Here is a 13,024-nt window from a genome sequence, read left to right as displayed (position 1 = left end):
TCTCTCTTTCTTTCTTTCTTTCTTTCTTTCTTTCTTTCTTTCTTTCTTTCTTTCTTTCTTTCTTTCTTTCTTTTCTTTCCTTTCTTAATTGCATCATTTCTCTTTGTCTTTGTACAACACAGATTTTCCCTATCTGGAAAATTCTTCCCCGCATAACCCCTGATACCATTCATTGAGTTTCTTAGTCTTTTCCCTACCAAAATTCCAGAAAGAATGATGTATTTCTTCCTTACCACTAAGCTTTGGGCCTCTTGTTTTTACCACTCTAAACCTCCCCCCGCCTCAGTAATTATGAAATCAATTTTCTTTTCTAGAAGTTAGATTGGCATTTCAAAGCAGGAAATAAAAAGTATGAAGAAAACTATAAAGAGAAAAAAATTTTTCTATCTTCTTTAGAAAATGAAATTGGAAATACAAAAAGGATACATAAATTTTATCTATTATGAACATTTGATGAGTAAGTATGGTTGTCCCAAAAAAAGATTGTGGCTTCCTCCAAAAGATAAGATTGGAAGATAAGTCTGTCCTAATTTATCCTTGACATCGTCATCACAAGTACTCTTGTCTAATGATCCATAACTAAGGCTTTGACTATAGTACCTGATGATGGATACTCGGATGGTTTACTGCAAGATGTTTTAAACAGATCTCTCCTGATTTGGAAATTTTTCTTGTAACAATGCAGGAATCCCATTATTACTAGAATATCAGAATAACTGCCACATTTGCTGGAGTTGCCCGTAATTTATAAACTTTTATTTTTCTTTATTCCTTTATTTCTTAATTATTTAAATTAAACAATTATGGTGACAGTATTATATGAAAATTATTAAATCAAATATTTTTATAGAGCATATGACAAAAAACACTTCTTTTTTCTCTTCTCTTACTGCCTTGTTTCACTTACTAGAAGAACCACTTCAATGTTTTTAGCTACTTGTTCTGACATTTACTTCCTTATTTGAAAATAATATGCCTCTTGATTAATCATTTTTACTTTCTATTAGGCTATATGAGGATCTTTACTTACTTATACCTCATCTTTAAGTTCAAAATCCCACATAAATTGCTGTTGTTTCCAAGCATGCTCTGATTTGAAATGATTTGAAATGAAACAAAACTGCACTAAATAATTTGGTTTATGTAGTAAAGTTAAAAACTTTACTTCTTCCTTATATAATTTATTATGTCTAAATTTTTAGTTACATCTTTTCCCAGTATCTTCTTATGACTATGTCAGTGCTTTCCACAGTTGAGTGATCTCTTGTGTGACTGCATTTCTTTTCTTATTTTTGTTGTTATTTTTAGCTGGAGTTAATAATTGCCTCATTTTTTCCCTTTAATGTTTTTGGAATGCTATGTCTTCCAATGTCCTCTAACAGTTCTGCAAAATATCTCCAGTACAGTATTCTGTATGCTCAAGCAGCCAGATAATTTACCAACTCCCCTTTTTTCCTGCTTCTTAGAGTCCTCTGCCTCCTGCCCCTGTGTGCACTGTGTTCACAGGGCCTGAGGCACAGCTGTTACTCTGGGAGGGCCCACTGCCTCTCTCTTTGTTTTCTAAATCCATGTCCTATTCCTTTTTAGTTTATTTTTTGGTTTTGGTTAAGGCATAACTTGTAGTGGCTTCTTGAAAAAGTGTGTTTGGGAAATGAATTTTGTAGACTTTGCATGTCTAAATGGACTAATTCACCGCAAGTTGATCAGAGAAGTTAGCTAGATCTTTTTTTGAGGGGCCTGCCCACCCACAAAATATCGTTATACCTAAGCCTTTTCTCTTGGGCAGTTTAGTTTCACCAGAGAAGGATCCCCAATCTCTTGACAAGGGGAATGCAACCTGAAGGCAATTTCTGTGATCATTGTACAGATTTTCACATATTGCGCTTGTTTTCAGCATTGTACCTTTCACTTGCCCTCTTTCGTGACTGCTGTGCCTGAGTCTGAAACCTCTGTCATTTACTTTCTCTGGAAAATAAACCTCAGATTTCTAGTGGGTGCTGAAGGTTAGGACTTGGGAGCTGTGATGTGCTGGTAAATGTTTAACAACTAGCTCTCTAAAAAATTCAAAACAAAACAAAACTCTGATTTGTAGCATTTGCCACCTTCTCCAAATATTCATCTTATAGTTGATTTCAAGCTACCAATGTGAGGTCACTGCAGAGTTCACCCTTGCAAGCTGGTACAAACCAGCTGCAGCCCACCAGTGATTGAAAGAGTCTAAAAATCCCTTCATTTTAGCAACTGCCCTTACTTTCATCTTCCAAAGTACCCAGCATCTCCATTTCGTAAGCATTTCCAGGGGCAAATTGGCTTGCTTCTTGTAGTCATTGGCTTGATTTTTCTCCTCTCTGCTAAAATGTTCCCTCCATCTGCTTTCCATCTTCAAATGTTGGATTATAGTCACTTCTTCATTTCACTGAAGTTGGAGTTTGTGTTTTTGTTTCCTGTCATCTTTGTGGTTTCAGAATTTTGAGAGCAGAAGGGAGCAAAAAGACCTTTATGTTGCCATCATGATACCAAAGGTTCTACTCATTTTTCTAAATAAAAGCTAGAGTTACAAAATGACACCTGTTGTTGTTAATAATATTTTGAATAATCTTGTCCAAATCTTTAAAAACCTAACTTATAGCATAAGATTCTGAGAAGGAATTTTTGACTTTGCTACATAGACCAGATTATTCAGTGCAGCTCTGTAGTACATACATTTCAGATCAGGGCGTGCTTGGAAATTGCAGCAATTTGTGGTGGGATTTTGAACTTAAAAGATGTGAAGGAATATGGGTAAGGGGAGATATAGTTCAAGTGTTGAGTTACCTTGTGTTGGACCCTCATAGGTCCTTTATCAGATATTGTAGCCAAAGGTAATATTGAGTTCTGAGGAAGGTAATTTTGGAGGGAGATTGGGTGAGGGTGGGGATAGGGGCATATCATTTCAATTTTCAGATTAGAAATACAGAATTAGAAACATAGAATGTCCTAATAAAATGTGTACACCTTTTAGATGTTAATAGCAAAAACATCCTGTTGTTTTTTTTCTATTTTTGGTCAACAATGATCTACAAGACAGGGTAACATAGTGGTTAAAGCATAGAATTCTCAGTGCTTCTATCTCAGGGTGTTAATCTGCCAGATGCTAGTCATGGGACTTTGAGCAAGTTTCTTCATCTCTTGATGCCTCAGTATTCTCATCTGTAAAATTAAGATAGGAATAGAAACTCCTCATATTTTGAGGATTGAGTAAGTTAACATATTTAAGGCACTTACAGTGTGTGAAGCATAGTAAGTGCTTGATAAACAGTAGTTATTGTTACTGTTGCAATTGGCATTAGTAATAACCAAATTTGCATTGATTAATACTTGTCTACTTATTAAAATATACATCAATATGTATTAATGTCACATTAAAGTCATAATACCCACATGTTTTATTGGAATCTGTTTTTGTGTGTGATCCATAGTTCTTTTGTAGCTTCATCACCCTTCCAATAATTTGGTAGATAGAAATTCAACACCAACTATGTACAGTTTTACTGTGCTAAATGCTGAGGTTATAGGGTTTCCTAAATGGACTTATTATTTGGACAAAAAAATAATATTAGAACCTTTCCTCGTTCTTTTTTAAAATTTTTAAATTCTTTAAAAGATTTTATTTATTTATTTGAGAGAGAGAGAGTGAGAGCATGAGCAGTAGGGAGGAACAAAGGGAGAAGGAGAAGCAGACTTAGGGCTCGATTCTAGGACCCTGAGATCATGACCAGAGCCAAAGGCAGATGCTTAACTGACTGAGCCCCCCAGGTGCCCCAGAACCTTTCCTCATTCTTCACACCAAAATAAACTCCAAATGGATGAAAGAGTTAAACCTAAAAAAAAAAAAAAAAAAAAATAGAGCCACAGAAGTACGGATAGGAGGTATGGGTGAATATTTCAGTGTATTAGATGTAGAGGAAGCCTTTCTATTTATTGACATAAAATCAGAAACATTAACACAAAAGATGGGTACATTTTACTAAATAAAAATTTAAGTTGTGACTGAGGGAGGAATCATCAAAACAAAGTCAAGAGTGAAATGCAAAGTAGGGAAAATAATGACAGCACATATGATACATAAGAGTAAATTTAATTGCCAATTAACTGGAAAATGGCAAACAGCCTAAAAGAACACTACACGAACAGGCCATTCACAGAAAAAGATGTTACAAATGTAAAGATCTGCAAAGTTCGTCACTAAAATTTAAAGAAATTTAAATCAAACAAAAGATACTTTTCATTTATTGGGAACGGTGGTATGGGTAGAGTGGGAGGAGACACACGTATGAACAGAAAACCACCATTTCCAGGGTCCTGAGTCAAGGGAGAATATCCTTTGGGGGTGGGATTATTTTGGCTTCCGACCTGAGTGCCCAACCCCCTCCTTATCTCTGCTTTCGTATACCTTCTTGAGTGCTCTTTCCTTGCCTTTTTGTTTCCTTGGAAAAATACCTTGGCAGGCTACCTGAGATTTAATGAGGCCTTCCAGCTGTGCATTAGTCACATATAGCAATTACTTCACATTCATATGAGCCAAGCATGTTCAACATTTAAAAAAAACTCCCTTCTGAAGAGCTAGAGTTGCCTGGTGTATGGCCATTTGGTTTGATTTTGATATTGTTTTCTGAGACCTTCTGCTGTAGATCCCTGTATACATCTTCCTCAGGGGCCCTGACTCTAGAGGGAAACAAACCAAACCAAACCCTTAGAGCTTCTGGGGGAGAAAGGGACTAAATTGGTTTGTTTGTGGGTTCACTTATTCATAAATATTTACTGAGTACTTACTATGTGTCAGATACTACTCTAATCATTGGGCATGTAAGAGTGAACATAGGTTTCCAGGGAGCTTATTCTGGGTGGGGGGAGGGACAGACAATTTAAAAAATTAAATAAAAATTTCAGATGGCTGCTGTGAAGAAGGTAAAGTCAGGTAATAAAGAGTAGAAGGGTGGGGGCACCTGGGTGGCTCAGTTATTAAGTGTCTGCCTTCGGCTCAGGTCATGATTCCAGGGTCCTGGGATTGAGCCCCGCATCGGGCTCCTTGCTCAGTGAGGAGCCTGCTTCTCCCTCTCCCTCTGCCTCTCCCTGCTTGTGCTCTCTCTCTCTCTCTGTCAGATAAATAAATCTTAGAAAAAAAAGAGTAGAAGGGTAGAGGTAGTCAGATAAATATATACATATGTACACGCATTACATACACACACACACACACACAATAGTGCTTCTCAAACTTTAGTGTGCATCAGAATCACCTGTAGGACTCATTAAAACATTAAGATTCCTGTGCTCTCTCCCTCAGGGCCCCTGATTTAATAAGGGCCTGGTGTGAGTCCTGCAAATGTACCTTTTTTTTTTTTTTAAAGATTTTATTTATTTATTTGAGAGAGAGAGAATGAGAGACAGAGAGCATGAGAGGGAGGAGGGTCAGAGGGAGAAGCAGACTCCCTGCCGAGCAGGGAGCCCGATGCGGGACTCGATCCTGGGACTCCAGGATCATGACCCGAGCCGAAGGCAGTTGCTTAACCAACTGAGCCACCCAGGCGCCCGCAAATGTACATTTTTAAAAAGTTGTCGGGTGTTGCTGCTGCTGTAGAGACTACACCTTGAGAACCACTGGTGTAGATTATTAGGTGGCCCCAGAACGCCTCCAAAGAGGTAATGTATTTGGGTAGAGACCTGAATGATGAGAAGGAACCAGTGAGATGAAGATGGTCAGTGGTGGGGGGTGGGGGGTGGAGGGTGAGAATGAAGAGCTTTACAGGTAAAGCAGAGAAACTGTGGTTTGAAGAAAGCCTTCAGAGTGGCTAGTGAGGCTAGTAATGAATGGAGGGGATGGGGCAAGAGATGAACTCAGAGAGGAAGACATGGAGAGCAGGGGTCCCCTACTCTGAAAGCACACTTTAAAACAACCACAACAATAGCACAACAACAAACCAGTGCTGGAGTCCACCTCCAGAGACTTTGATTTAATTAATCTGGATGGCACTTAGGTATTTTTAAAAGCTCTTTATGTGTTTCTGATGAGCAGCCAAAACTGAGAATGATGGATACAGGCCCTTTGTAACTGCGTAAAGATTTTATTTCAAGTGTGATGGGAAGCCATTGAGAAGTAGAAGACATATGTGGGTTTAGTTTCTAGATGCTAGAATGGATTTTGTAAGGGGTTAAGAGTGAATGGGGACACCAGTTAGAAAATGTTACAATTGTCTAGGTTAAAAGTGTTGTTGGCTTTGTTTAGGCAGTAGTGGTGGGTATGGTGAAAAATGGGTTGCAGGATGGTGGATGGGATTTTGGGTAGAACAAAAGAGACTTGCTGGTGGATTGGATATGAGAAGTGAGAGAGAGGGAGCATCAACTGTGATTGTAAGGCTACCTTTCAACTGGGTGAAAGGTGACACCATTAACTGTGAACATTAGGATAGAAACAGTTTTGGGGAAAAATAAAAAAGCTTTTATTTTGGTTTTGTTAACTCAAAGATGCCTTTAAGAACAGTGAAGAACCAGATGTGTTTTAGGGAAAGAAAGTGGGAATGAGGATAAACCCATGCCTTGCTCCTTTGACAGGCCTGTTATGATAGCTGGCTAGGAAAGGAGTATTGTTCATGTAGATTTCACATGCATCTTGGAAACAGTAACCTCTTCTGTAAGTGTGTGGCTTTTTAAATGGGTGAACACAATCATGGCAAGAGCTTTCTAGAAAACCTGTGAGCTTGAGCTGGTGGGCATATGGTAGGCCCTCAATAAACATTTGTTGAGTTAATCAATGAATGATGAGTGAACTGGGGACTTCTATATATCAAGCCTATTTATCATTTTCTTGGGTGATTTGTATTCAGATTACATTATGTAGGGAATAACAAATATCCGGTGGCTAAAGATTATGTCCCAATTAGATTATCATAAAAGATTTAACTGGTCAAATGAATCCAAAAGGGTAGAAGGCTTTTGGTGTAACTTGTGTTGAATTCCTTGTGATACCCAAGGCAGAGGGATAGTAAATTGGATCTCCCAAGACCTGTCTGGATTTCTAGTTCCATGTCATGTTTGCCTTTTTGCTTTTTCTCATGAGCCAGTGTCATCTGTGGTTTTAGCAGAATCAGACCAGATTTGGAACCTGCCTTCATAGAAAGTTCTCCTGCTTCTCTGTATGCCAGGGTGAGGAGAGGTTTCAGGGGCCAGAGTTCTTATAAGTCAGCTTGGTGCAATGTGGAATGTGGGATCATAGGGGACTTACCTGAGATTTCAAAGATGATCAATATTTGCCTATATGTACCTTTTCTGATGAACCAAAAGTCAGAATTTATTTCTGAAAAGGAGAGTCAGTTCCCACAACTAGAGAGATCAGAGAAGAAGCTGAGAATGGTTGCCAGACTGTACTCAGATGCCCAAACTTATGAATGATCATGTGGAGTCACTCCTTAGTTCAGGCTGCACTGTCCCTAAATCATGGAGTGGAGAGATACCCAAACTCATTTCTCCTTATTAGCTCCATTTAGGGACAAATGATTCCACTTCAGTCTTATGAAATGGGAATTAGTAGTTAAATCCAAATCTTAACAACTATCATCCAAGTTCTGAAGGGAGGGAAAAGCTCTATTTGTAAAAACAGCTTGAAAATTCACTTAGGGGCACAAAGTGAAACAGAGGAACATGTTGGAGGCTAGACCCAAGGTCGCAGGGGAGAAGAGGTAAGTTGACATCCTGCCATAAGGAGGGGAGTTTGTTGTGCTCTTTCCAAAGAGGTAAACAGAGAAAGAGAGGAGAGAGAAGCTTGCAGATGCTGCAAAGCTGGGTGAAGGGACCTGTGGAAATAATCCAGTGGTAGGATGGCCAAAAGATAAGTTAAGAAGAGATGCTCAGTGTTTGATTTGAAATTGTTTGCTTTGCTCTTGTATATACTCCTTTTATATCTCTCTTTAAATAATTGACAAAGTCTCTCATCTTCATGGAAGCTTTATGTGAGTGGGGTAATGGATGGGGACCTCAATAAAGCTTGAGTTTGGCATTGGGTCAAATGGTGGAGGACAGACAAAGCTGTGGAAGTAGGAGTTGAACTGACCTTGAGAATGCAAGTTCTGCCCCATCCTTATCCTCTACACACCTAAGGAATCCTCAGAAATTTTGGGCAGGGCTTTGGTGGGAGACCCAGACCCCAGGTGACTATTGAGTTGTAGAATTTTGGATAGCAAAGATGATTTCTCTTGAAAAATCTAGGGTTCTTGCTCTTTTAAAGTAATTTGGGCCCCAGTGGCTCTTCTTCAGCTTTACTAGATGTTGCATTAAACCCATGCTCCTGACTCATGAGTTTTTTCACTGTCTGCTTCTCTAACTAGTGCAGTGTCCTTTGTCTGATCTCCCTTTGTTTTGGATCTGATTCTCCTTCCCTTGCTCCTGTGGCTTTGTGGGAGATCAATTCTTCAGTTCTATACCTGGGTAGGGAACTATTGTACCCTGTCCAGCACCTGAACCTGGAAGACCTCTGATCACTCAGGAAGGGAGATCAGACATGATTAATGTTCTGGAAATTGTTTACCTGAATGTGACTATGGGTAGACATTTGTTTTCCAAAGATCATGTATACCACGATCACATGGATTTAAACAGGTAAGGATTTATGGCATATCAAATGATATTAAGAGATCATTTCACTTAAGAGAGGAAGAAGACAACAAAAGATTCATTATTAGCCATCTTGTAAACCCCAGAACCAGTGCCTTGAAAATATTTTGTGTACTGCAAATATCAAAGTCAGCACATATGTTTCTGGAGGAAATAATTAAAAATGCTAACATAAGATAATTTAAAAATATTTTAATATTTCTACTGAGTCTATTTTGCTACTTCAGAATTTGCTAAATATAAGCAGGCAGAATTGTAAACTAGGAAAGTGGTTTATATGTGCATACTGACCTTTTGACTTCACTCTACCAGTTGCTTAATATTCTCCTATAATGAAATTGTTTCCAGTAATAAAATTGCCTTGCAAAAACTTCTTAGGTTATCTGAGGTCAAAATTAGACACCTAGAATAACAAGAAAATAATTCTTGCCTAAGGGCTGCTTTAGACAAGAGAAGCATGGTTGTGAAATCATTGTAAATGCATTTCTTCCTGTAGAATTTGCTACTTAGGAGGTTCATTGTGTTTCAGCTAAGAGTCTAGAGGTGGCAATAGTGGAAATAGTGGCCTGAGGAGATCAGGGATACAATAGGGTACCTGACTTGAAAGGCTATACAATTTGTGGTTAAATTTGGTGAAGGTTTAGTTACAAAATGAACAAACATATATGTTTTCACACCATGCTGATTTTAAAATAAAAATTGCATATAAATACCTATAGTGGATTGCCTTTGTTGTCTATCCAGCACTATCCTTTGCTTTCTTTTGGGAACAGTGCCTCCTTACCTTTGGGAATGGCTCAAGCTTCCAGTGGGCACTGCTTCATTCTTTATATGACTCTTTCCTACTCCATCATTTCTCTTGTCACCACAGTGGGCCACAGTGAACTGGTCAATAGTGAGCATCTGACTCAAGCTGGTCCTTCCCCTGAGATTTTCAAATGAATTAGGAAAAATTTCCTTTGGGCTGGGGGAATTTATAATGTGTGAAACCCGGGAGCTTCTGATAACTAGGTTTGCTGCCCCAAAAAGGAAACCAATCTACAGTGAAAGGGTCAGACTGTGGAGAGAAGTGTACTTCTTGCAGTTTGAGTGTTCAGTCCCTTAATAACGTAGATACTTTAGTATGCTTCCTATATATTTTTACTCTGCTTAAGCTGATCTAACTTTGGTTTTTGTCACTTAGCAAAAAGAATCCTGATGAACATACGGGCACTGTATGTAGGAAAGATGTTTTATTAAAGGCTGGCAGGTTGGCATCAAAGTAACTGAGGTTTTTAACCCTCTGAACTGGTTGGTTGTTGGATATGACTGAGGGACATGGACTTGGGTTGGTAGAAGTCCCATTGATTAAGTGATTGATTGTTTTCTGATAAATATTTAACGGTCCACAAGGCCAATCAAGAGACTTAAAGACTAATCAGTCTCTTTTGGTTGGTTAGGACAGTTGTCTGAACTCATTCTGTGTGGTGAGTGTTCATGATCAGTTTACTGGGACTGATTGGACCCTATCACTGTGTTTCCTGCCTGAGCAAATAGGTCCTTTCTGAAGCATGAGTCAGGACAGCCTTGGAGTATACCCTTGAGGCTCCTTATTGGCAATATAGTCAAGTAGTGAAAGTTTATGTCCTGTCTTAAACCTTCCCAGCTCTAAGTCCATACTTTCTTGCTGATGAGCCAAAGAATGTGATAAACTACTCTCTGCTTAAGTGAAATTCATTGATAATGGCTTATTTTGTTTCCGCTTCCAGTTAGTGCTTACCTTTTAATTCACTGGAGCAAGCTACTTGTGGATTTAAGGTATGATAGTAAGAAAAGGGGAGAAATGACTTTTTTTTGTGGAAGCAGCACCCAATTATCAGTAGGAGAAGCCATTAAATTTATCAATGCTGAAATTCTTCCTAGTGATGAGCCTCTCATAGAGCATGACCCCTCTTGGTAAATAGTATTTTATATCTTATATGTATTCTGATGTGGATCCTACATTATTGCTTTTATGGGAATGAGTCATATTTCCACATAGTATAATAATATGTACCATTTGTAGAGAACTGCCATGTGCTAGATACTGCTGGTGCTTTCGCACACTTTATCTCATTGAATGCAATCTTCGGAACAGTGTTATTTTATAGGAGAGGAAAACTGAGTACAGAGAAGTTAAGCAGCTTAGCTAAGGTCGTCCATTTAATAAGAGGGCATAACTCAGAAGACACCCACCAATGTTGTGTTTTCATATTGGGCTCCTTGTCTGTAGAGTTACCTCCTTACCTGCCTTTTTAGGTGGGGAGTGGGCAGTGGTTGCCGTGGTAATCCCAAGGGAGAAGAAGGCCTCTGGCAGCTTGCATTGATCATGATCTAACCCAGCTATGAAGGAGTCTTTTTTTTTTTTTTTTTAAGATTTTATTTATTCATTTGAGAGAGAGAGAGCACAAGAGAGCACAAGCAGGGGGAGAGGCAGGGAGAGAGGGAGAAGCAGACTCCCCGCTGAGGGGGGAGCCCGACGTGAAGCTCGATCCCAGGACCCTGAGATCATGACCTGAGCTGAAAGCAGATGCTCAACCATCTGAGCCACCCAGATGCCCCTGGAAGAGTCTTGATATCAAGTAAGAATCACTAAATCCTACACACACACTGAGTGCAGGTTGATTATCTCCTATTTTGATCAGAGGTTAGTTCCTTGGGTTATTGAGAATTATTAGGTAGTACCTTATGGTGATTGAGTTACTGACAGAATTTATGGGTTTCTTAATAATTTCTTTTGATTCTAATTCCTAGAGGCATTTCATACCTGAAAGTTATAAATGGACCAGAATTATACACTTGCTTAATATGTTAATATATCAATGATCAGCATTTCACCACTAACTCCATTTTATTTTATTTTTTAAAAAGACTTTATTTATTTGAGAGAGAGGGAGAGACAGAGCATAAGCAGGGGGATGGGCAGAAGGAGAGGGAGAAGCAGACTCCCTGGTAGTAGGGAGCCCAATGCAGGACTCTATCCCAGGACTCTGGAATCATGACCTGAGCTGAAGGCAGATGCTTAACCAACTGAGCCACCCAGGTGCCCCACCACTAACTCCATTTTAGAGGCATCTGGATTGATGTACTGATACTTTCCTACTAAATTCAATTAGATCTATAAGGATCAAAGTCTTTTCTAAGTGTTTTATTATATTTTCTAAGTGTTTTTAATAGTACTTTGTGTATTCCAGAGTTGGTTTGTTTTTTTTTCTAATGTTGTCCCATTTTTGCTAATTTCCTAAGTAGACACCAATGTCATAGTAGGATATATCTGCGTGAATCTTGACTGGTCCACAACCTAGAACTAGTACACAACTCCATGAGGGGACAAAAAAGCTATCTTGCTCTGTGTGTATGTGGCTGGTCTTTTATTTTTCTGCCTTGTGTCCCAGTATATGCACTGGGGCTGGTACCCCATCATTTGGGTACGAATAGTTAGAATTGAAGGCCTGTGAGAGAGCTTTGCCATACCAGCTGTAGGACCTTGATCCTCATTTTTAGACCTTAGAATGAGGTGACTGAGAGAAATGATCTGCAGGTTTCATTCCAACTGAAAAGCTGGAATTTTCTAATGCTGGAGAACTAGAAATTTGTTTTCTGGTGTCTGATCACAAAGCTTTTTGGAAGTAGAATAAAACACCACAAATTATGTTGTTCACTGTGTTGGGATAGAAATTGAAGTCAGGAAGGCCTGCAGAGAGTCTCAACTTAGTTTCTCAGATGGCTTGCCCCCTCTTTCCTTCAAAATGATGGGGAGAGATTTTTAATCTTTATCATTTTGACATCTGTGGTTTCTTTAATGAACAATCATCATAGTGGGTGTCAAGAACTATGTGGTAATTTACAATTATTCTGTGGCATCATGTAATATGTGTGCATCTTGGGAATAAAAGCTTTAGAGAAATTTTTTGGCTAAAGTATGATTACATTCAGAAAGGAGGAGCTTTGTAAGTGATAGCACCTCCAGACTTCTATGAATTTCATGTTTAAGTTCATTAATGGCAGGAACTGTTTTTGGTAGTCTGCAGTGTGCACTGTTCCTTTGTCCTTCTATATGGCAATAATGGAAGAGCTTTTGACAGGTGATAATGGTGATTTATTTTAATTTAGAGGATAAAAAAGTATTGAAAGAAATTTTCTCTCTGAGAAGAAACATTTGAGAAATCTCTTAAGGATTTGGGAATGGTATGTCAAGAATTACTATACTAAAATTGGGAACAGTTTCTAATTCCTATGGGAATATATATATATATATATATTTTCATAACATATATGTTCATTTTCTAGGTGTATATGCTAACTAAAATCAGAACATTCTACATTTTAGGAACAGATATTACTTCCATTAATCTTTTCCTTC

The 13,024-nt window shown here is 38.6% G+C and overlaps 2 protein-coding genes across 3 annotated transcripts in view; both read left to right on the top strand.

The window, feature by feature from the left end:
* Positions 1–13,024, top strand: part of PLCL1 (phospholipase C like 1 (inactive)) — a 364,534-nt gene that overhangs the window by 152,673 nt on the left and 198,837 nt on the right. The window lies entirely within an intron of this gene.
* Positions 8,531–13,024, top strand: part of LOC118012593 (HIG1 domain family member 1A, mitochondrial-like) — an 11,249-nt gene continuing 6,755 nt past the window's right edge. Inside the window, exon 1 of the mRNA XM_035008311.1 lies at positions 8,531–8,628. Coding sequence (XP_034864202.1) covers positions 8,531–8,628 — 98 coding nt within the window. The remainder of the gene's footprint in view (positions 8,629–13,024) is intronic.

This window comes from Mirounga leonina, unplaced genomic scaffold (genome assembly GCF_011800145.1).
Source record: "Mirounga leonina isolate KUSES-001 unplaced genomic scaffold, KU_Mleo_1.0 Mir_151, whole genome shotgun sequence".
NCBI lineage: Eukaryota > Metazoa > Chordata > Mammalia > Carnivora > Phocidae > Mirounga > Mirounga leonina.
This window is presented reverse-complemented; position numbering and strand designations above follow the sequence as displayed.